We start from the raw sequence: 24,209 nt of genomic DNA on the forward strand, positions 1-24,209 counted from the left end.
GCATTCATCTTCTTGGGCATTTTCCTGCATAACAACAGTACTATGACTTTTCTTAAGAAAATTAACTGTAATTTTATAATGTCATCTATCCAGGCATATTCAAATTTTCTCTGTTGTACCAAAAATGTTTTTTATCTCACTGCCTTTTTTAAAACTAGAGTCCAGTCAAATTTTGTTTTTTGCATTTGTTGAGTCTTGTTAGTCTCTTTTCCATTCTGTGAACATAGTATACCCCTTATTTTTTTAGGTCTCTTTATTTTCTCTCAGCAATGTTTTGTAGTTTTCAGGGATCCTGCATATCTTTTGTTAAATTTATTCCTAAATATTTTATGTTTTTGATGCTATTGTAAATGATAATTTTAAAATTTCTATTTTCCAATTGTTTGTTGCTAGTATGGAGAAATTCAGTTGAGTTTTGTGATTTGACCTTGTACCCTGTGACCTTGATAAATTAATTTATTAGTTCCAGTAATTCTCTTATAGATTCATTTGGATTTTTTATGTACATGATCATGTTATTTTCTTGCCTTATTTTATTGACTAAGACTTCCAGTATGGTGTTGAATATAAATGGTTGCACAGGACATCCTTGCCTAGTTCCTTATCTTAGAAAGAAAGCTTTCAATATTTTACCAATAAGTATGATGTTGGCTGTAGAGTTTTTTTTTTTTTTTTAAGATAGGCTTTATCTTTTTGAAGAAGTTCCCTTCTGTTACTGGTTTGCAGAGAATGTTTATTATGAAGCGGTGTTGAATTTTTTAAGATGCTTTTTCTGCATCTCGAGATAAAAAATGATTTTTGTCTGAAATGTACTGAAATTCATTGATATATGAATGTTACACCAACCTTGCATTCCTGGGATATACTCTACTTGAGCATTATATGTTATACTTTATATATGTTGTTGGATTTAATTTGCTAATATTTTCTTGAGGGTTTTATGTCTAAGTTCATGAGAGATGTTGATCTGATAATTTTTGTTTCTCATAATGTCATCAACTTTTAGTATCAAGGTTATTCTAGCTTCGTAAAATGAATTAAGAAATGGTTTTCCTTTCTCTATTTTCTGAGTTTCAGATTGGCGTTATTTCTTCCTTAACTGTTTGATAGAATTCACCAGTGAAACCATCTTGGCCTGGAGTTTGCTTTTGGGAAATTTTTTAATTGCATATTAAATTTAAAAAATAGAGTTTAATTCATGTTTTCTATTTCTTCCTGATTCAGTTTTGGTAAGATATCTATGTGATGATGTCCCCTCTTTTATTCCTGATAGTGGTAATTTGTGTCTTCTCTTTTTTTTCTTGTTTAATCTGGCTAGAGGCTTATCAGTTTTACTGATCTTTTCAGGACACACATTTGCTTTCAGTGATTTTTCTCTAGTGTTTTTCTGTTTTTTGTTTCATCAATTTCTGCTCTTTATTTCCTTCCCTTTACTTGATTTGTCCTTAATTTGATCATCTTTTTCTAGCTTCTTAAATCAGAGGCTTAGATCATTGATTTTAGACCTTTCTTTCTAACATGATCATTTAATGCTATAAATTTCTTTCTGTGCCTTGCTTTACCAACATCCCACAAATTTTGATGTGTGTTTTTATTTGCATTAAGTTCAAAATATTTTCCTAAAGCCCCTGTCTTCTCGCTCCAACATCTGAGTCATCTCTGAGTCTGGCTCTGTTGATTGCTTTGTCTCTGGACTTTTTTTTGTGGTTTTTGTTTGTTTTATTTTGCTTATTTGCTTTTTGGTATATCTCATAATTTTTGGTTGTTTATAAAATAGTAGAGGCTGAAGTAAGTAGATTTAAAGCCTGTAATGGTTATACTTATTCTATGTGGCTGTTAGTGTGGGTATTTAAGTCAGTCTAGTCAGGAGTTAAACTGGGGTTAAGTTTTTGGTTTGCTATAGTTACCTTCTTTGCACCAGAGCCCTCAAAATTCCTGTAGTGTTGCCTGATGCTTAAGGCGGAGGTGAAATGTCAGAAGTTTTTCCTCAGTGTTTGTGCTCCACTCCACATGCCTGCTTCATAGAGGGCTCTCTCTCCTCACTTGTGCCCCTCCCCAGTGGTAAACTGGTATTGCTTGTTACTCAGTGCTTTCAAGATTGGTAGAGGATAGAGGACAGAAAAGTTTCTTTGTTGTTGTGGTGTAGCCTTTATCTTAAACTATGTGTGCCTAGACCTTGGGATTGGGACTTTCTCAGAATTTCTGTCCCCTCCCCCAGCAGTAGGGGGCCTCTGGTCCTACTGATATAAGATTCTGGGCTCAGAACTCTTGTTAGCCCCCTTCCTCCCAGGGATTGAGGGTTTTTCCCTCCTCCAGCAACAAGGCATGGAATTTGCCTCCCCTTCCTCAGTGGCATAAGGCTTTTGCTTTCTCTATTTGCGAGAAGGATCTGGGCAGGGTGACCAGCCTTGTTCCTTTCTCACAGTGGCAGCCAATTCCTTGCACCACTGAGAGGGGCTCTTAATCTTCTGCCCTGTTTCCGGTCATCCTCATGGGCACCCAATGGAGATCTCTGCAAAAGAGTCTATGAGTGAGTGCAAACTGTCTGGGGCTCCAAGGGGTTTTACACTGTCATGTTATCCCATACCTAACCTTAAGCAATTTCTGAAAATTTTAGCTGATTTCTTCTTCCCTGCTTGTATGACAATGGTATCTTCCTCTTGCCCTGCCAGAGGTGACCCATTTCTGGCATCCTGTTTCTCTTTGGAAGTATCTGTCAATCCTTGGAATTCAGGCTGCTTGGTTATCTTGTGACTTTAGCTCCCTGATAGATTCAAGAACAGTTTTGGGTAATTTAGAAGTGTTTTGTTTAATTGCCAGTGTTCTAGGATTTTCCAAATATCTTTTTGTTACTGACTTTTAGTTTAATTCCATTGTGGTCAGAGAACATACTTTGTATACTTTGAATTCTTTTAAATGTATTTATTGTGACTTGTTTTGTGGTCCAGGATATGGTCTATTTTAGTGAACACTCACACTTACTGGGTGAAATGTTCTATGACAGTGAGTTCAAGTTGGTTGAAATTGTTGTTCAAATGTTTTAAATTTTGTCTGTTTTTTTCTATCAGTTACCAAGACACGGGTGTTAAAATTTCCAACTATGATGGTGCTTTTGTCAATTTTTCCTTCATGTATTTTGAAGTGCTGTGATTTGGGATTGTTATGAATTCTTGATAAATTAATCCTTTTATCATTATGAAATGTTCCTTTTTTCCTATAGAAATGTTTGTCTTGAAGTCTACTTTAAGAGTAGCTTCTTAGTTGCTGCTTTCTGCTGGGGTGTTTTTTCCCCCCAAGTCTCATCTTGTACACTCATGGTTTAAGAGTTAGCCAAAGATATGGGGAGAATTTGCATGTAGATTTTGGGGCTTCACCCTCTGGATTCCTTTCTGGGATTTTTGTTCCTCACTGTCTGCCATGTTGGCAGCCTCAATCTCTGACCTGTGACTGCTCTGTCTGGTAAAATTACTGCGTTCTGCTTGAGCTCTATCCCCTGCCCCTCATGCTGATTCAGAAGTACTCCTATGGGGAAAAATGTGGATCTTACATGTACTTTCCTTCTTTCAAAAAGGCGGTGTCCATTCCTGTTTTGGTTGATCTCCAGTGTTTTTAAATAGTTGGTTTTTTATATACTGTCCAGAGTTTATCATTGTTATTGTCAGGAGGATTAGTGTGATACAAGGTATTCTGCCATATTCAGTACCAGAGCTCTTCTAGGCTCCTTTGGTTTAGAACACCTCCCACCTTTTTATTGTATTACCTTGACTTTTTGGAGAGTTCCGGCCAGTCTTCTTGTATCCTGCAATCAGGATATTTGTTTTGTCTGATTATTTCCTTATGGTGATGTTTAACTTATTCCTCTATCCCTTGTATTTTCTGTAAACTGAAATTTAGATGAAGAGACTTGATTAGATTCAGATTAGACATTTTTTTGCTTCACAGATAATGTCTGTACTTCCTGTTGCATTATATCATCAGGAACATGATAGTTGATTGTCCTAGTACTGGTGGTGATTAGTTTGATCACTCGGTTGAGGTGGTGCTCTTCCACTGTAAAGATTTGTTTTTCCCTTTGTAATTAATAAGTAATTTCTAGGGTGGTAATTTATTCTCTCTTAATTTTTCACCTCCTATCCAGCTGTCACCTCTGTTTATTCTAATCAGATGCCCATACAAAATGACACTTAACAAGCATTACCTGTTATTGTTATTTAAGTCCCATTCCTCAACCAGAAGTCCTTATAGTTTCTAGTTTATATGTACTATATATCCTTCAGTGGTACATACCTCCTACTGTGTGGTGGTTACATAAATATTTTTGTTTTTTACTGGGTTTTGAGGTACTGAATGCAGATATCACATCTTATAAATCTTTGTGTTTCTTATAGCACTTAATTAGCATTTTGCATATAGTATACACTCAGTGAATTTTTTTTATAGGAAGAGGAAATTAGCTAAGAAATCTCAAGCTTTTTTCTATTTAAACATTTTTCAGTCTCTGACTTAGGTACTGGTTAAATTTAATGTTAATTGCACATTTATTTTTTTGTAGGTAAATGAGAAAACGGGACAGATTATACAGTATGATAAATTTTATATACATGAAGTACAAGAATTGATAGACATAAGGAATGATTATATCAACTGGATCCAACAGCAGGCCTATGGAATGGTATGTTTCCTATTGTATTTTATGATTTCATTTTTATGTATCATTTCTTCTAATACAAAAGAAACAATTGTTTGTTTTTGACACACCAAAGTTTTTTCAGGGCTTATTTTTGAAATAAAAACACATTGCAGAGGAGCAGCGATATATTAGGCAGTATTTATAAGTAAACATTCCACTCTTATACCAAAGCCAAACCAAAGAGATAGATTACACTTTTCTAAAGAAAAATGCAGGGGACTGGCCCTGTGGCGCAAGTGGTTAAGTGCTCGCACTCTGCTTCGGCGGCCTGGGGTTCGCCAGTTCGGATTCCAGGCACACACCTACGCACTGCTTGTCAAGCCATGCTGTGGTGGCGTCCCATATAAAGTAGAGGAAGATGGGCATGGATGTTAGTCCAGGGCCAGTCTTCCTCAGCAAAAAGAAGAGAGTTGGCAGATGTTAGCTGAAGGCCGATCTTCCTCACAAAAAAAAGAAAAATGCAAATATGACATGGATTTTTAACTCGCATTTATTTTCCATGAGGTTGCCTCTTAAGTCACTAATGTTGAGAATATTGGAGTCCGTGATACTGAAACTCTAAGAATACATTACTGTTGTGAGGTCAGTGCCTCAGAACTACCAGAAGAGAACCCCAGGACCATTGATTCTTTTTTTGATATTTTCCCCCCTTTTATGTGTTTAATTTTATTTCAGATTTTTGATGTATATCCACATGTGTACATCTTTCCATGTGCTGTCTCTAATAACTAGACACTTAATGTCTCATTAAAATAATAGCATAGTCTTATAAAACTTGAATTAAGCACACGAAATTTTAATATAGTAATGAGTAAGCAGGTACATATAAAAGAGTCAGGTTTAATACTCTTATTTGCTAGCCGTTATAATATACTTGAGGCCAACTTTTCCATCCTCAAATTAAGTAATTTAAGCAATATGTGTGTGGCAGTTGGAGGGTGAGTAGCCTTTCATTGCTTGCTAGGCACCAGCTACAAGCTTCTTGTGGATAGGCACTTTGTCATTTTATTCACTAGCACCTCTAATAGTGTCTGGAATATATCTAGTAGGCACTGAAAAAGTACAATAGTTTTTTAATGGCAGTGTGGTTAGTGCATGCTATTTTTAGGATACTCTTACCAGTGGGAATCAGATCACTTCTAGAACATCTTTTGCTTCCCTAAGTACTTGAGTCTGGATTGGGAGAGACTTGTTGATTTTTTTTGCCAAATCACTGGGAGACTAGGTCAAGTTTACAGCCATCCTACAAACTTAGGTCTGTTCATTTGCTCGTTCCGCAGATAGTTATTGAGAATCTCCTATGTTACAGGCACTTATTTAGATATTGGAAATACAGTGATGAACCAGACAGATAAGGGCCATGTTCTCATGGAATTTATAATCTAGTGGGCAAGATGGACAGTAATCAAATAAAGCAAAAAATATTAGCTAGTAATATGCACTATATAGGGCATTAAAATAAGAGAATGTAATTAATAAAGACTGGATGGTTTCTTGTGTTTGGGTAATCAGAAAAGTCTTGTCTGATGAAGTATAAGGTGTAATCTAAATGACTGGAAGCAGCCACATAAGATCAGGGCAGAGAGAATTTCAGGAAGAATCAGCATCTAGTAAAAGACCTTAAGTGAGAACAAGCTTGACATGTTTGAAGGATAAAAAGAGGCCAGTATGGCTAAAATATGGGAGTGGGAAGAGTTCTGGGAAAGGATCAGAGAAATGGGCAGGTGCCAGATCATAGAGGGTTTCATAAATTAGGATCAGGAACTGAGGTGTTATAGTAAGCCATTGGAGGGTGGAAAGATACAATGTGATTTATATTTTTAAGTAATCGCTCTGTCAGCTATCTGGAGAATGGAGCAAAAATGAAAGAGGGAGACTAGTTAGAAGACTGTTTTTTAGTAGATTAGGGCAGAGAAAATGACGGGTTTGATTGGGATGGTAGTCGTGTAGACAGAAGATGGAAATGGTCTTGGAATACCTCTTGGGGGTAAAAGGGACAAGAATTGCTGATGGATTGGCTATGAGATGAGGAAAGGAGAGAAATCAACAAAGGAGATTAAGAAAGAGTGGCAGGTGAGGTAGGAGGAAAACTAGGAGAGAGTAGTGGAAACCAAAACTAAAAAGTGAAGGAGAAAGACTATGTTGAATGCTGCTGAGAAATAGGATAAAACCATAGAATCGAGCAATGAATTTGGTTACGTGAAGGTCATTGGTAATAACCTTGATAATGCCAATCTGGAGTAAGGTATGAGAGAAATTTGGAGGTGAGGAATAAGGAAGAACAACCCTAGGTAATACTTTCAAGAAGTTCTGCATTGAAGAGGAAGGAGTAAAAAAAGTGAAGTCAAAAGCTGGAGTCAAAGGACCAACAGTTTTTTAAGAAAGAAAAGTTTGAATAAATATTTCCTTTTTCCTTCCCTGTTTAAACTAAATCTCTCATCTAGGCAAAGCTTTTCAAACTTCTTCTAGAGCACCCCTAAGAGCGGGAGAAGAAACCTTTTTTTTTGAGGTTATTGACTTTCCCTCGGCAAGCGCAAATTTTGGACATAAATATTTATTGCAATGTAAAAGGGATTTAAATGGTTTACCATTGAAGAAAATGGATGCTTCGGAAAATGAACTTTGTTTATACCAAGACTTTGCATATGAACCCTGACACACCACGTATGGTACCCTAGGTCTTTGAGCAGTGTTTTTGAAACTGGAGTGATATGGACCCCTTTTAAAGTAAAACAGTTTCTTAAGAAGCCTAATGTTCACTTACGTTAATTATGATTGTCTTGTTTAAATACATACGAACACTAAACTAGCTCTAAACTCCTGGTGCTTAGCTTTTAAAAGAACTCTAAAACCATAACAAATTTATAAATTAATTATAAATAATACTACAAATTTAAAAATCAAATTAATATTTTGTATGAAGGAGGATTATGTTCTGATGATCAGGAATCTCAGCTCACAACCTAAATATGATAAGGAAAATGTAATCTAAGAGCACCTGGGTTCAAATCCCACCTCAGTATTTATTCGGTCTATGTCCTTGGGGAAATTACTTAATTCCTTTTCTGTAAATTAGAGATAATAGTACCTACCTTGTATAGTTATTGAAAAGATTAATTGATATGATCCATATAGAGTGCTTACGGCAGTTCTTGGCACATAGTTAAGTCTTGGTAGAATGGTGGTTATTATTACTGGCTGCTTTGACAAAGGCTTTAAGTTTGGCAGTAACCTCGATTCTGAGGTGTCTGGTAATTGTTCTCTTGCTGCCTTTCTCTATTTGAACTACAATGAAACATTTGCTTTTAGAATGAAATTTGATACTCATTTGGTCTTCACTTATCAAGCACATCATTTATATATGAAGTCCTAGACATGGAAATCCTATAAGGTACCAGTTTGATTATAATCACAGCCATTACAACTCTTGGAGTTTCATGGTGATATTGGGAGTATAAATGGATTATTCTAATTTAGATTTTTTAAATCAATTTTTTAAAATTATTGATATAAAAATACTAAAATTAAAAATTGCCCCAGGGCGCTTATAGACATGTAAGAATATATCCCCCAGGGATCTGCAAGACCAGTTTGAGAAACATTCTAGAAAGTCATATCCTCCTGGATCACTGTGCATTAGATCAGATGTCCTTTGACATCCAGATTTATATCTAGTATTTGAGTCATAAACTACTTGTGTTCTGGGCAAGTTAAGAGAAATACCAGTCTAATGGGATTTTTTTAGTTAGCAATAATCTTGTGCTGCATGGAAAAGCTGTGGTTTGAATGTTTACTTTGAAGTATAGCAGGCCTGTATCCAAACTCCTCTTGGTATATATAGTTGTGGTGATATCAAATTGAATTTCCTTAGGAGCTATTTCATTGCTACCATTTTCTGGTAAGAGACAGTACACCTTACTATTTCTAGGCTTTTCCTCTTTGCTTCTCATTCTCTCCAGATCTATTATGTGGTTGCTATACCTGAGAATTGCCCTCTTTTACTCTACTCTTTCAACCACATGCTTTTCCTTTCTCTCCATTTATAGACAAAGTGATATTGAATAGGTGGTTGAGGTGGTGAAAGTTTGTTCTTTATATAATTTGCATAATGGGTTTAATATCACATCTTAGAAATCAGAATCCAGAACCCATGATTTGGGTTCTTCTAATCTACCTCTGGGAATAGAAGGCTGGCAATTTACTTCGAAGGTCTTTGTGCAACTTTTAAATAGGTTGTTAATTTATATTAATGACATTTGACATCACAGAACTTCTTTGAGAGAGTTCAAAGCACTTTTACATTTACACATAACTCTAAAGACTTCTTTCCTGAGGCTTTTTAATAAAATTCATACTTGTATTTTATAATCTCAATGATGTCTTAACCCAGTCTTAATACTGGGTTGACCCTATAAGTAAAGTTTCAAAGAATCGATTCTAAAGATACTCACATACTGTTTTGTGATGATATAGATGTGTGTATGTGTATTTACATACACATATACATATGTATATACACATGTATAAACGCGTATATATGTACTCATATGTATATATACACACATACATGTGTATACCATTATTGAACAAGAGTTATGATCTTGGAATAATTCCGTTGCTTTGGTGTGAAAGTTTAAGATTGTTAGAACATAATTACTATGAATTATAAGAAATACATGTCTGTAAATTTTAATTATATATAATTAAATTATCAATTTAGTTAAATAAAATATATAATTAAATTATATATATATACACACATAACTTTACCTTGTTCTAAACACTGCAAGGAAATTATTTTACCTTTTTTATATTTGTCTTTATGCCATAATTTGTTGAGATTTTTTTTTTCTCCATTTCCTTTCTTTCCCCGATCAAGGATTTTAAGAATCTGTCAGGTATACACTTCCCTGATCCCTAAACATTAAAAACTAATTCTGTGAAATTTTTTTGCTTTCCTAGTAATATCCTTTTGTACTGCTGAAACTTCTAACTTTTCATCTCATCCCCTTCCATTTTCCCATTCTTTTTTACCTTTTTTCCTTTACATGTTTTCATGAAGTTTTTGCTTGATCCTCCTATTCCTGCTGGTAAATATATAAGCTTCTCTGTTTTGTTTGTTTTTTAAGACTCTGATCTTGGTGTATGGAACTGTTTTTTTAAGTTGGATTCCTTTTGCTTTTTATCTGTTTTTCTCCATCTACAGTAATAACTTGGCAAAATAAAAGGGCACATGGGTTCTCTTTCTTTTTATCTTCTGCTTTTGATGATTTTTCTCCACTTTCTAGGTACTATTATTCTCAGTTGTCTTCCTTACGCTCTTTTAACTTTGCTGTTAAATTGTTTATAAAAAATACTTAGTGGTTATTACTAAACTCTTTGCTCTTTTTTCTTCCCTTTCTTATACTTTTAGTTACTATACATACATATCATCAATATATATCTAGTAAAAATTGACTAATTTAGAATAAAATACAGAAAGGCCTGTGCCTGTTTGAATTACTCTAAGATTCAAGTTAAGCATTTTTTAAAAATGCATGTTCATTTATTTCAAGAACTGTGTATAGCTATGTAAGACATGTCAGATATAAGTAGGTACTAATAAAAATATTTAGTAAATTGGAGAAATTCTTGCAGTCTTTGAAATTACACATAAATATATATATATATTTTAGGTCATAAGTCTTATTTATTCAGTATTAATTGTGCTGTGTATATAAAGCATCACTGTATTTGTGCAATGGAGTTAAGTTTTTTACTTTAACTATGGACATTACTAACTAGCAACATGACATGTTCACCAGCGAACTAGGAAGATAGATATAGCAGCTGGGGAGACCAGCTTTGGGAAGATACTCCAGTACTTCCTGGATTTTAGTTTCTTCTTCATTTAATAAAATGAAGAAATTAAAGTAGTTTTGTGTTCCCTTGCAGCTTTAATATTTCCCAGAAAAGTTCATCCTTGCTTTTTAAACCTTCCTTGTCATTTTTAATGACATTAATATTTTGCACACTCTTAGACTGATTCCTTGTGCATTGGATTACCAAATTATGTTTGTGTTTTTTCCATTTCCTTCATGTTTTAGAAGTATCTTTTTATTTCTGTCTAGTTGCCAACACCTTTCATATTTATTTGAATTACTTTAATAACTTCGGTATCCTCTCTTTATACCTTCTCAGAGTATAACATCTGTTACATCAAGATGACACCAGCAGTGATATAGTGTTTTGCCATAAGTAATTAGTTGAAACTAAAATGTGCCAAGGAGCTGCATCTTTTTTGTCTATAACAAACTGGAACCATCATTAACCATTGGTGTTAAAACTTAGCCAAGTCTGCTTTAGACCCTGAGACCCTAACTTTTGAACATTCCTTCAGGCCTTTCTCACTCTAGCTTCTAGGACATTGGGCCAAGGCATGCCTAATTTTAGTTACTCAATTTCAGGGCCCCCACTCTAAAAACAGCCATCAATTAGTGCTTGAGTATATGTGGATTTGGAGCCAATAGTAGCTCACACATTGAATGATATGCTGAATTTTTAGTAATAAACTTTTAATTGACCTCACGTTTTGTAATATCCTGTCCGCTCTCCCCGCACCACTTTGTTTTCCTTTCAAATCTCCCTTGGAAATACTACTTTGACTGAAGTAGATTTGCAACTAACATAACTACCTTTCAATTCTAATATTTCCCAGAAGAGTTTATCTTTGCTTTTTTAAGCATTTACATTTTTTAAATGTTTGACCTTTTGTCTAAGATCCATAACCCTTAAATTGGAGTTTCTGATAATGATCTTAATCATTATTAGATCTTAATCATTAAGATCATAATAATGATCTTAATCATTATTATCTTGGTTTACTTGATATCTAATACAGTCACGGGTTGCTTAATGACAGGAATACGTTCCGAGAAATGCATTGTTAGGCGATTTCGTCATTGTGTGAACATCGTAGAGTGTACTTACGCAAACCTAGATGATATAGCCAACTACATACCTAGGCTATATGGTACTAATCTTATGGGACCATCATTATATATGCAGTTCGTCATTGACCAAAACATCGTTATGCAGCCCATGACTAGTCTCTTTTCTTTTCTTAGGTTTTCCACATGTCCCATTTTTCATGTTCGTTCTACCTTACTTCTGTCTCTATAATCAAACTTGTGTTCTGTTTTCATATGGTTTAGTCACACTATAAATTCTAACATGACTTCCCCAATGCATAATGATATGTATACCATCTTTATTTATTTACAGGTAGCAATTTAAAAAATACTGCATATATTAATATTTTATTATTTCCTTAAGAATAAAATCCATCTCCCATGGTGTAGACTCCCTTGATAGCTAGTATAGTTATCAAGCAGGCCATGCATAGTCAGAAAATATTGAAAGGTGTTTCTTTGCTTATTCAGACTTTCTTGGTAGTGACAGCACTTTAAAAATGTCCCAGAAGATATACTATAAAAAGATTTCAGATGTTCCTGTTAAGTGGCTTTCAAGTTAAACGGAGTGTAATCTAAAAGGCTCTTTCTGCAGAACAGCTTCTAAATACATTCTTCTTGTTAACACTGCCAGTAGGTGCACTTATTTAGTGATAACTTGGTATTCTGAATTTTTTGAAAGAAACTATTATCAATAATTACCTTTCTCAGAATAGGATTTGTATAGAGTCATATTTTGCTTATGCTTATACTGCTTTGGCTTTATTTAGCACAGTATGGTGAGAGAACCCCTAAGTCTTTGGTAATATCCTAAAGTTTCCAAGCATACCCCTCAAGGCATGCAAGAATTTAACCAACTACCAAGTTAGAGGGACCAGTCTGCACAAGACTGCCCTCACTTCTGATACCAATTGCAAGTTAGGGGAGTTCCCCAAACCACCCTCAGGTTCAATAATTTGCTACAAAGCCTCACAGAATTCACTGGAAACTATTATACTGACATTTACAGTTTATTACAGGGAAAGGATACAGATTAAAATCAGCCAAGGGAAGAAGCACATAGAGTGGAGTCTTCTGTTTTCCTCTCCCTGTGGAGTCGTGGACACATTACTTTCCCAGCATCCGTATGTGACAGTACTCACAGAGTATTGGCAGCCAAGGAAGCTTACTGAACCTTGGTGCCCAGAGTTTTTATTGCTGCTCAGTCACATAGTGCCCATGTGGCTGACCTTTAGTCTCCAGCCCTTCTGGAAGCAGAACTGATAACCACATGGCCCAGAGCCCCTAGGCAAACAAAGACACTCTTGTCAGGCGTGACATACCAAAGACCTATAGGTCACCTCCCAGTAGCTGAGGGTAAAGCCAGACCTCTCTTTGGATAAGATTAATTCCTCACTATACAAGGTGCTATCTGTAAATTTAGTAACATATTTTTGGAGATTCTGGCACTTTATATGAGTTTATACCCTGAGCATATGTGGGAGTTTTCTGCAAGAAAGTGTACGTTGCTAGTCAGTGAAGTGGTAAGCTTTCATTATAATTTCCATTATTATTTCCTTCATAAGTATCTCTTTCTCTCTCCATTTCTTCTTTCTGCTTACCAACCCCTGTGCCCTGTCCTGTACTTTCTATTTGAAGCTAATTTCATTGTTAAAGAACACTTAATATAAAATATCTTACATTTCCCTGGTTATTTCTGCCAAATAAAAACAACCTATGGCTTATTTTCCTCACTTGGTTTCCATATAGCATTTTAATCTACTAAATACTTTTCAAACATTTTGTCAAGATTAACCAAGTCTTAAAGTCTGAGGAATATTTTCTCCATTTTCCAGGTGGAGAAACTGAGCTATAAAGTTATTTCTTCAAGACCAAGTTAGGCTTAGAATTAGTTTGCCTATTCTACCTAAATTCTGCAAATGAGGTGCTTAGTTGCTGAAACCAAATTTCATTATGTTTAAGCCTCGATAATTTTATGATCACAAGATATCTGAAATAAATGTCTTACATTTATAGATACAGATATATAAGGTGCATGTGGAAAGGGTAAGTTTTGTTGTGGATGTATTTTGGTCTACTTCATTAATTTCAGTATTCTATAGCAAAATATATGAAATGGTACTTTGAATAGATATAGTTAAATTTGGACACTAACATTGCTCTTTCCTCATTGTTACATTCCACACTGCTGTCTTAGGATGTCAACCATGGATTAACTGAGGTAAGTTTGGTGTCATAAAGTCTCATGTTCAGAGTAAGATATACTCTGTTTTGTCTTAAGTGATAGGAGAGCCAAAGGTTCCTCTTTTGTGTGACTTTGCTCACATACATCAATTACATAAAAATATGTAATTATTTTTAAAAAAATGAGTGTATAGAAGTTGTCCTGTATAACGTTTCAGAGGAATTTTCTGAAGAAAATTAAAACCTCTCTTTTAGTTAACATTACACCTATATAATGCCTTTCAATAATATTTACTTTAAAATAATTCCTATCCTAAAGTCTTCCGGTATAAAATTTAATGTGTCCTCATGATATAAAAAAGCAAACTTTTAAAATTCGAACTGCCCACCCAATAGGGCAGAAAATATTTTCTATTAGAAAAGTAAAAGATCTTCAGTTTTTAAATAACTGATACTCGAAATGGTCATAAAATTAAATAAACTCTTTCAGTATGATCATCTTCCTCACTTTGTCTAATGTACTATTTTAATATATAAAGTTCTAGCACTTTGGCTTACATAAACAACAACCCTAAATCCCCTTTTTAACACTTGGGAATGTTATGATACTTTTATACTTCTGTTATAGACTTTAGGTTTTCAGGTTTTGCTTTGCTTTGCTTTTTTCCCAGCACTTGAACCAATGAAGCGTTTAGAGTTAGCTTTAAATTATAGGCCTAACATTGTTTGCTTCTTCATCCTCAAATAGAAGTAGCATGTACAATTATGAAATCATAGAGTTTTGGAGCCAAAGGGGACTTTAGAAATCACCTCTGTTTTTTTGTGTTTCAGAGTAGTAAAATGATTTTCTACCATCAATAGCTAGTTAGTGAGACAAATACAGGATGGAGGTAAAAATTGTTATATGAAAAATAGTGAAGAATGATAATTTACTGCAAGGCTAATAGTATAACTCAGCGTGTTGTCTTATATGTTGAGAACAAAGAGTTGGTAGTCTCGTATTCTATACTGATTGGGCGCTATTGGATTATTTCGTTTGTTTTTGGTGGGCACAGTTAAGCGAGACTGACAAATTGAAATACATTTAAAAGAAGGCAGTTAGGATGGAGAAGTGCTGGAAACCGTATTATTTTCAGAATGGTTAGAAAAACTGGGAATGTTTAGTGTAGGAAAAAGACAACTTAGGGAGAGCATGGAGTCTTGAAATATTTAAACCATATACACTTCCCTGCAGGGCTGGAGACTAAAATACAAAACCAAGTGATATATAGAAATTCAGATTCAGACTTAATGTAAAGAATTTTCTAAGCTAACTTAAAAAGAAGTGGAGTGTTTCATGGTGTATTAAGTCTTCACTGGTAGCCTTTATAGCAGGGGCTGTGTGTCAGGGCTGACACAAAAATATTGCCTTATTGGGTAGCTGGTAGGAATATATCCTCCAAGAATCTGTGACTGGCAGTTCTTAGCTCCTTGTATTTTTCTGCACTATTAAATACTTGGCAATCAATCACTGCATTACCTGCCAGGATAAATAATTGTCTATAAGGTGACTACTGTCTGGTAATGGTAATAATAGATCAGTTCTCCCAACTTTAGTGATTGACAGAGAATAATAATAATAGTGGTGCTTATTTTGTATATTAATGAACAGATTGTTTGGCTCATAATAATGTTGGCACCCTAATGGCAGGCAGTAAATATCTGTTAAATGAATGAATAAGCAGATTGCTTATTATTGGCTTCAGTTGCTAGAGTAGCCCTAACATATAAGACCTGGGTACTGTATTTAACATAAGAGCCCCCAATTTTGGAATACATTTGCAACCTAATTCACTGAAACTTGGAGTTAATATATGTTAAGCAAAAGATACTTGTCGTTTATGATTTTGTGGATTCTCAAGTATACAGATCCCTCCTAAAATTCGGAATTGGGGTTATTCTTATGCCTCATCTAATTATCAGTAAAAATTTTATATTTGGAAATAAGCAACATGTTTTATTTATAATTCCTGAATGACACACAAGTAAATAAACCAAGAATGTGATCAACTTTACAAGAAATGACAGTACCTACAAGAAATATATCACAAACGAGTTTGTACTAATAAGTTAATGTTTTATTTCCAGTTGGCAGATATCCCTGTTACAATCTGCACATATCCATTTGTATTTGATGCCCAAGCAAAAACTACTCTGTTACAAACAGATGCGGTCTTACAGATGCAGGTAAAATATTATATAATACTAATCTGATTTGAGAGTGGTTTTTGAATTGTTTCTGTGATGTTTTTAAAAAGTAAATATTTGAAACTTGCCTATAATCAGTAGTCTTTGGGGACATTTTGTACCTTTATGGCCTGTCTTTTGCAAAGTACCTTTGGTACCTATAAAAAGGACTGTTACATGTGACTTGTATGTTTCTTATGAGGGCTCCTTATATTTGAGTGAAAGTAGAATAATTTAGCTTTTAATCATTTTAAATCTAAAAAAATGGTGTAAACCTCTTTCGTTATAGAAATATGCAATCTTTATGAACAATTTTGCTAGTTTACTTGATGAAATGTTGGTTTGTTTCAAATTTATAAACTTGGTGAAAGATGGAAGTGATTAGAGGTGAGATGATGTTAAAGTAGGAGACATTTGATCACTTGTTAGGAGGGTATGAAATTTCCTTGGAGAAAGTTTTAGTAATAAATAAGGTATTTTCCTGAGGTTGGTCTCCTCCTGCTCCCTCTCCTTTCTCTCCCCTACCCCCTCCATTTTATGCTGAGCATTCTTTCATTTATAATGAAGATTTTTAAAACTAGTTTACATTATGGCTTTGAAGGGCTATAGTAGGTTTGCTTTATCATTTGAACCTGTAAATTAAAAAGTTTTTGAGTTTCTTCCTCTGGTATAGAATATCTGACTATAGAGGCTAAGGACTAAGAAAAGTATGAGAAGAGACTTTGGGCACTTAATATTCTAAAATTGCTTTAAGAAATTGGAAAACCCATCCAATTTTGATAGCTATTTTCATTCCTTTAAAATAAATGCATTTGATATTCTAAATCCCTCCGGATATTTAAATAATAAATACTAGGGGGGATTTTAGAGATGTGCTTTATTTCCATTTTCATCAACAGAAGAAATAAATATTTTTGTAGTTTTCTGTAAGAACAGCTAGTAAACCAGTTTTTTGGTGGTCTTTGTTAAAACAGTAAGTTAATCACTTGGTGCTTTTAATATAGGATATATTCCATTTTAGAACAAGAACACAGGAAAAACCATAGGAAAAGAATAGAGGCTTTAAATGGTAAAAGCCAAATTCTTGGTTTGTGAGTGCATATGGTGATCACTCTACTAGATGAATTTCTATAATACCTTCTAGCCAGGCTGTTCCTTATTCTCTTTAGAGGTTTGTTTTAGTGCTGTTTTCTTTTTCTCATCACTCTCCATCCCAGTTACATTTTGAGAAACAACGGTGTTCAGATTTATCAGTATTATTATAGTTCTATGCTTACTTAACTTAATGGTATCATTTGTTACACATTAATATAAACATATTCAAATTTAAAATTCTTTATGCTCAGAATATAGTTTACTAAATTCTTTTGCTGTACTATATATTGTGTTAGATGCTACGTAAATTCAGTAGTCTAGGAATTATTGTAGGAATTATAGGAGATCTATAATTAATAGACGGGTTAGTTTATTCAGTCACAATAGCTTCTTTATAGCATTGCTATTAAAATTTTAATCTTTTGTTTTCTAGATGGCTATTGACCAGGCCCACAGACAGAATGTCTCCTCTCTTTTTCTCCCAGTGATTGAATCTGTAAATCCTTGCTTAATTCTAGTGGTACGTAGAGAAAATATCGTAGGAGATGCAATGGAAGTCCTTAGGAAAACAAAGAATATAGACTACAAAAAGCCGCTCAAGGTAATTTGACATTTTCTATTGTATAATTGGCACTGTTATTCAGGAAATATGTTTAAAGTTTTTGTTTGTTTTTAGTGTATCTTTGAAACTTAATAAATAAAATTATTTACTTTAAAATTTTTTTAAACTATTAATTGCTGAGCATTTATTCGTAATTAATAACATGTTATAGGGTCTCCTGAACATACTTTCATTTCTTTGCATTCAGTGTTTGCATTATGCTATTTTAGGTTATATTTGTTGGAGAAGATGCTGTTGATGCAGGAGGGGTACGCAAAGAATTTTTCTTGCTCATCATGAGGGAATTATTGGATCCTAAATATGGCATGTTTAGATATTATGAAGATTCCAGACTCATTTGGTTTTCTGATAAGGTAAAAAATCCAACCATCTAAATTACTTCTATGTATATACGTATGTATGTATACCACTATGTGTCAAGTAAATAGGAGTTATTATTGCATTTCTAACACATTTTATTCAGAGATCTGCTTTATTATAATTTGACACATTACAGACTTTTGGGCTTGGAGTTATTTAAACACATTAATGCTTATCACACTTTTCAAATTAGCAAAATAAATTAAGTAATGGTTAGCCTGAAAATAGTATTGACCATTCCTTCTGCTGATTTAGATTTGAGGATTGAATAATAATGACCAGGTTAACTTTTCTACTGGAAAGACTTAATTTATCATTAGGGATCATTGATTTCTCTACCTTATCATTAAAGGTAACTACTCAGCAAACTACAGTCCATGAGCTAAGTTCTTCCCAGCACATATTTTTGTACATAAAATCAAGCCCACTCTTCGCCTATTGTTCGTGGCTGCTCTCTAGCTATAGCTGGCAGAGGCAGAGTTGAGTAGTTACTACAAAGAACCTATGGCCAACAAAGCCTAAAATATTTACCATCTGTCTCTTTACAAAAAAAGTTTGCTGACGCCTGAGTTAGAGACTATAAGTGAAATGGTTGGTTCAATTTGTAGAGCTCTGAGTTGAAAGAAATTTGAATAGAATGTTTACTGTTGGTTCTAAAAACCTTGATGTATTATTTGTTCATTCTTCCAGGACGCTGGCCTTTGTGGTGTTAGCAGTCATTGATGATCAGTGCCTAGGCTCATTAATTTATTAGGGGTTGCAAAATGGTGCTACTCTAATTCTAACATTTCTTTTTCATTTTATTAGCTTGGATACTTCTATATAGGGAAATTTCCCCATATCTACTATTTGATTCCTTAGTAATACATGCATATGCGGAAGGATTCTCTCTCTTTAGTTACCAATTTTTCAAAAGAATAAATCTGTTCATTAGCATACTTCAGTGCTGACAATTCATTTTTTTTGGTTTTGTTTTCAAATATTATTATATATTCATGGATTTAAACATATTTTATGTTTTTCAATCCATTGCAGTTATTATCTTTATTGATGCTCATATTACCCATGTTTGTCCAAGGAGAGCTCTTAAAGTTGGCACCTGAGTCCTTTTGACACAACCTCAATACTCTTGGGTAGCTTCCTTGCTATCTGGTGGCCTTGGTATAATAAAATGTTCCAGACTTATACAATTACTGCCTAGCAATACCAACATTACCACCAATATTATGATAACTGAAAATAGGTTCTTTTCAGTTGTTTTGCAGTTTTTGTCTTTTGGGTATACCCTATGAGAGATACACAGTCATCAGTAACAGTGTTTTGGTATCACTTGAAATTGTTACACTCCGTATCATTATATACCACCAAGTGGATACACGTTTAGATTAACTTATTTAATTTTAGTTTTGATTTTTAGGGATTGCTTGTTTAAATTCAATTTAGTTTTATAATTATATAAAATATTTACATAGTTCCAAAGTCAGATCTACAAAATAAGATATCTAAAAGAAGTCTAGCTTCTGTCTCTACCCCCTCCACCTTATTTTCTCCCTCCTCCTATTATAAGTATTTTTAAAAAGAAGTGATATACTATACATATTTTTTCCCTCCATCAAGAAAAGCTATTTTATTTTATGTGGGGAACTGAAGCATGTTCACATGTTGTGATTAATTACTCAGAAAGTAGAAAATCAGTAATTCAGGAAGGGATATCAGTTGCAGGATCAGAGTCCTTAGGTTGTGGAGAAAGGATGGAGTTAAGTGCACTAGTGGAGGGTTGGCTGCAATTTAGACACACAGATCTGTATTATCAGGAGGGAAAGCCAAGTATATATGTAAATACAAATTTCTTGGTAGATTTGATGGTGGTAGGTTGTGAAAGTTCTCTTAGAATTATTTCTGCTTTACAGTGAAATAAGATGCAAGATATTAGAGGGTCAGGATAGGGAGAAGAATCTTAGAGGGTTGAAGATAAAGGAGAAGTAGTGAAATAATCACTGCGGGGAGTGGGAAAATAAGTTGACCATGTAAATAAATATAGGATTAGACTGGCAGCATTGGAGACTCGTTTTAAATGTATGTTCATGAATTTAAATGAAACCAGTCAACATGGTTGTATTTTTTTCTTTAGTCACTAGTTGCTTGGGTGGAGGTAAGGATGAGGCAGACAGTTGATTTTAACCAGGTTGGGGTTTTAGCAAGTGAGCATAAACAGAAAGGAATAAAGGGCAAGGGAGTGATTATCTTGATGAGTCATGGAATTTAAACTTTGTAAGGAGGAAGGTGTGAGGACTTCGGGGTGATAGAAGTTAAAAAAAAAAGTGTTGGGGTCAGTGGATTACAGGTGCTGGTGGAGTTGAGTTGTAGTGTGAGTCGAGGTATTAGGAAGAGTGAGTTATAAAGTAGGAAATGATGGTCAGATGGAGAATGCTTGAGATTTGCAGGGTTGCAGTCGAATGTAAAATATAATCATGGGAATGGGTGTGTGAGATGTGATGGAGGACAAGATTGTTGGAAATAAGCAGGTCAAGGAACTGAGAGGCTAGTGTGTTGGATGCCTTTTTTTGCCTGGATATTAAAATCATCAAAAACAATGGCAGGAATAGTGTAGAGAAAGAAAGCATAAGCATAAGATAGTGCTAAAGCTTGTGAGTGAGGGAACTATGGATGGTCTTTTGATGACTGTCAAGGAACAGTAGCAGGGGATGTGGTCAGTTGGCATGTGTTTCAGAGGAACTGGGGGTTTTAAGAAGGCAAATGGAGGCCGGTCCGGTGACATAGTGGTTAGGTTCACGTGCTCTGCTTCGGAGGCCTGGGGTTCGCGGGTTTGGTCCCAGGCACAGACCTGCACACCACTCATCGAGCCATGCTATGGAGGTGTTCCATAGACAAAATAGAAGAAGACTGGCACAGATGTTAGCTAGGGGACAATCTTCCTCACCAAAAAAAAGAGAAGGCAAATGGAAGCAGGTCTAGAAGGAGTGAAGAGATAGGAGACCTGCCTCTAGGCCCAGTCATATGAAGGGTTGGAAGAGAAAACGGACACCATTTATGAGAGCTTTGGGGGAAATAATGTCCTCAGGAGACAGTCTTCTCCATTTAGAAAAAGGAGGAAGGAAAATTTGGAGAAGTTTAGGATATGGGCAATTTTCCAAATGATAGATTGTGAATTCCAGAGCAAATAGTGAACGAGTTTGGTGGAGCAAGGACAGTTGTAAGACTGCATCAGATTTTAGAGCCTATAGAATGCCACGAGGAGGTGGGATTAGGGGTAACCTGTGAGTTTTGAGGCTTCCTATGTTGATAGATAAACAGGCATGTAAGACATGGTGGAATAGTCCTGATAGCCTCTGAGGTAGGTGGACAATCTGCTCGAATTATGGTCTCCTTGGAGAGACTGGTCTCGAATTATGGTCTTCTTCTTGGCGCTGGTCTCGCAAGGCAGTTTGTGGTGGTGTGGCAGATAGAATTTGAGAGGGTACATGGCATGGAGGCCTGTCCTGCTAGGAACACAAAGAGTTCTGTGGGCCTTTATTCAGTTCTGCAGAGAGGTAAAGTTTTAGCAAGCTTTATCATGGATCTCTGGGAGACTTTTTCAGTCTTGTCTTGATTTGGCCAATGGGAGCCCCATAGAGCTGGCTCCTCTTTGGTGTACTTTTGACATGTCCCCCTTATTCTTTAATTATTCCTCACATTTGGTACAACAAATGTTCCAGGTTCATCTTGTGTTTTCTCTACCCCAGCCCTGACATCAGCCATTTCTCCTAAGAGTCCTGACTTCTGTAAGTGGAAAATGGTATTTAGAAATCAAGCTCTGGATGCTATGTATACTCATGGTTATCAGGGACTCATGCTTTCAGATTCTCACAGTAGACAGAACTAGGAAGGAACTATATGTATGTATGCACACATCTCATACTGATACCTCCGATTATATGCAAACACCACAGAGTTTGCTCTAGCCTTCTCCCTTTCCATTTTATGTGACTTAAATCACCAGTGAGAAACTTCACAGCCATCATCGTCAAGGTATTTACTCAATCTACGCTCTATGTAGCCAGTCTTCTGGCTACACTAACCAAAAGCTCAGCCCAGACAAAGGGAAGGAGGAAGGAAGAGGGCTGTATGTTCTTTTTATTTTATTTTTTTTAATGAGGTAAAATTCACATAACATGAAATTCACTATTTTAGGAATTTTAAAATGTATAATTCAGTGGCATTTAGTAGATTCACAGTGTTGTGCAGTCATCACCACTATCTAGTTCCAGAACATTTCATCACCTCAAAAGGAAACCTGTACACATTTAACAATTACTACCCATTTCCTTCTCCCTCCAGCCCCTGACAGCCACTACTCTACTATCTCTCTCTCTGGATTTGTCCATTCTCGCTGTTTGCTCTAAATGGAATCATACAATATGTGGGCTTTTGTGTCTGGCTTTTTTCACTTAGCATAATGTTTCCAAGGGTCACCATGTTGTACCATGCATCAGTACTTCAGTCCTTTTTTGTAGCTGAATAACATTCCATTATATGGCTATACTATGTTTTGTTTATCCATTCATCAGTTGATGGACATTTAAGTTGTTTACCTCTTTTTGGTGGAATATTGTGAATAGTGCCACTGTGAACACTCGGTGTACAAGTTTTTGTTTGCACACTGTTTGCAGTTATTTGGAGCATATACCTAGTAATGGAATTGCTGGGTCATATGATAGTTGTTTGGCTTTTTGAGAAACCATGAAACTGTTTTCCACAATGGCTGCACCATTTTATATTCCCATCAGCAATATATGAGGATTCCAATTCCTCCAGATCCTAGCCAACATTTGTTATTTTCCTTTTTTTGTTTTCTTTTTTATTATGTATTTTAAAATGTTTTATTTATATATTTATTTCTTATTATAGTGGGCGTGAAGTGGTGTCTCACTGTGGTTTTGATTAGCATTTCCCTAATGACTAATGATGTGTTTGTTTGGCCATTTATATATCTTCTTTAGCAAAATGTCTTTTAAGTCCTTTGCTCATTTTTTAGTTGAATTGTTTATTTTTCTGTTGTTGAGTTTTTAGAGTTCTTTATATATTCTGGGTACTAGACCCCTAATGAATATATTATATACAAATATTTTCTTCCATTCTATGCAGTGTCTTCACTTTCTTGATAATGTCCTTTGATAGAAAAGTTTTTTTTTTTAATTATTTTATTGAGGTCACGTTGGTTTATGACATTGTGTAAATTTAAGTTGTACATTATTATTATTTTTTTTTTTGAGGAAGATTGGCCCTGCGCTAGCATCTGTTGCCAATCTTCCTCATTTTCTTTTTTTCTCCCCAAAGTCCCAATACGTAGTTCTATATCATTCTTGTAGAGTTGTAGCTCATCTATGTGGAACGCTGCCCCAGCATGACTTGATGAGCAGTGAGTAGGTCTGCCTGCAGGATCCGAACCAGCGAACCCTGGGCCGCCGAATTGGAACGTGTAAACTTAACTGCTATGTCACCGGGTCAGCCCCTCAGTTGTACATCATTATATTTCAGCTTCTGAATAGACTGCATCATATTTGCCACCAAAAGTCTAGTTTCCATCTGTCACCATACACATGTGCCCCTTTACCCCTTTTGCTCTCCCCACCCCCTTCCTCTCTGGTAACCACCGGTCTGTTCTCCTTATCTATGTGTTTGTCTTCCATGTATGAGGGAAATTATACGGTATTTGTCTTTCTCTGTCTGACTTTGCTTGGCATAATACCCTCAAGGTCCATCCATGTTGCAGCAGATGGCATGATTTCATCTTTTTTACAGCTGAGTAGTATTCTATTGTGTATATGTGTATGTGTATGTATATATATATATACACACTACATCTTCTTTATCCATTCATCCATTGATGGGCACTTGGGTTGCTTCCAAGTCTTGGCTATTGTGAATAATGCTGCATTGAACATAGGGGTGCATATATCTTTTCGAATTAGTGTTTTCGTGTTCCTTGGATAAATACCTAGAAGTAGAATAGCTGGATCGTTAGGTATTTCTATTTTTAATTTTTGAGAAATCTCCATACTGTTTTCCATAGTAGCTGTAC

The 24,209-nt window shown here is 35.1% G+C and overlaps 1 protein-coding gene across 5 annotated transcripts in view; it reads left to right on the forward strand.

Moving 5' to 3' along the window:
• Positions 1-24,209, forward strand: part of HERC4 (HECT and RLD domain containing E3 ubiquitin protein ligase 4) — a 151,092-nt gene that overhangs the window by 103,287 nt on the left and 23,596 nt on the right. For 3 of the 5 annotated variants that reach the window (XM_058543346.1, XM_058543348.1, XM_058543349.1), the window contains 5 exons: positions 4,553-4,672; positions 13,838-13,861; positions 15,952-16,050; positions 17,579-17,746; positions 17,977-18,120. In XM_058543346.1, the coding sequence (XP_058399329.1) occupies positions 4,553-4,672; positions 13,838-13,861; positions 15,952-16,050; positions 17,579-17,746; positions 17,977-18,120 (555 nt within the window). The remainder of the gene's footprint in view (positions 1-4,552; positions 4,673-13,837; positions 13,862-15,951; positions 16,051-17,578; positions 17,747-17,976; positions 18,121-24,209) is intronic. The other 2 variants (XM_058543347.1, XM_058543350.1) reach the window with 1 other exon arrangement.

This window comes from Diceros bicornis, chromosome 6 (assembly GCF_020826845.1).
Source record: "Diceros bicornis minor isolate mBicDic1 chromosome 6, mDicBic1.mat.cur, whole genome shotgun sequence".
Lineage (NCBI taxonomy): Eukaryota > Metazoa > Chordata > Mammalia > Perissodactyla > Rhinocerotidae > Diceros > Diceros bicornis.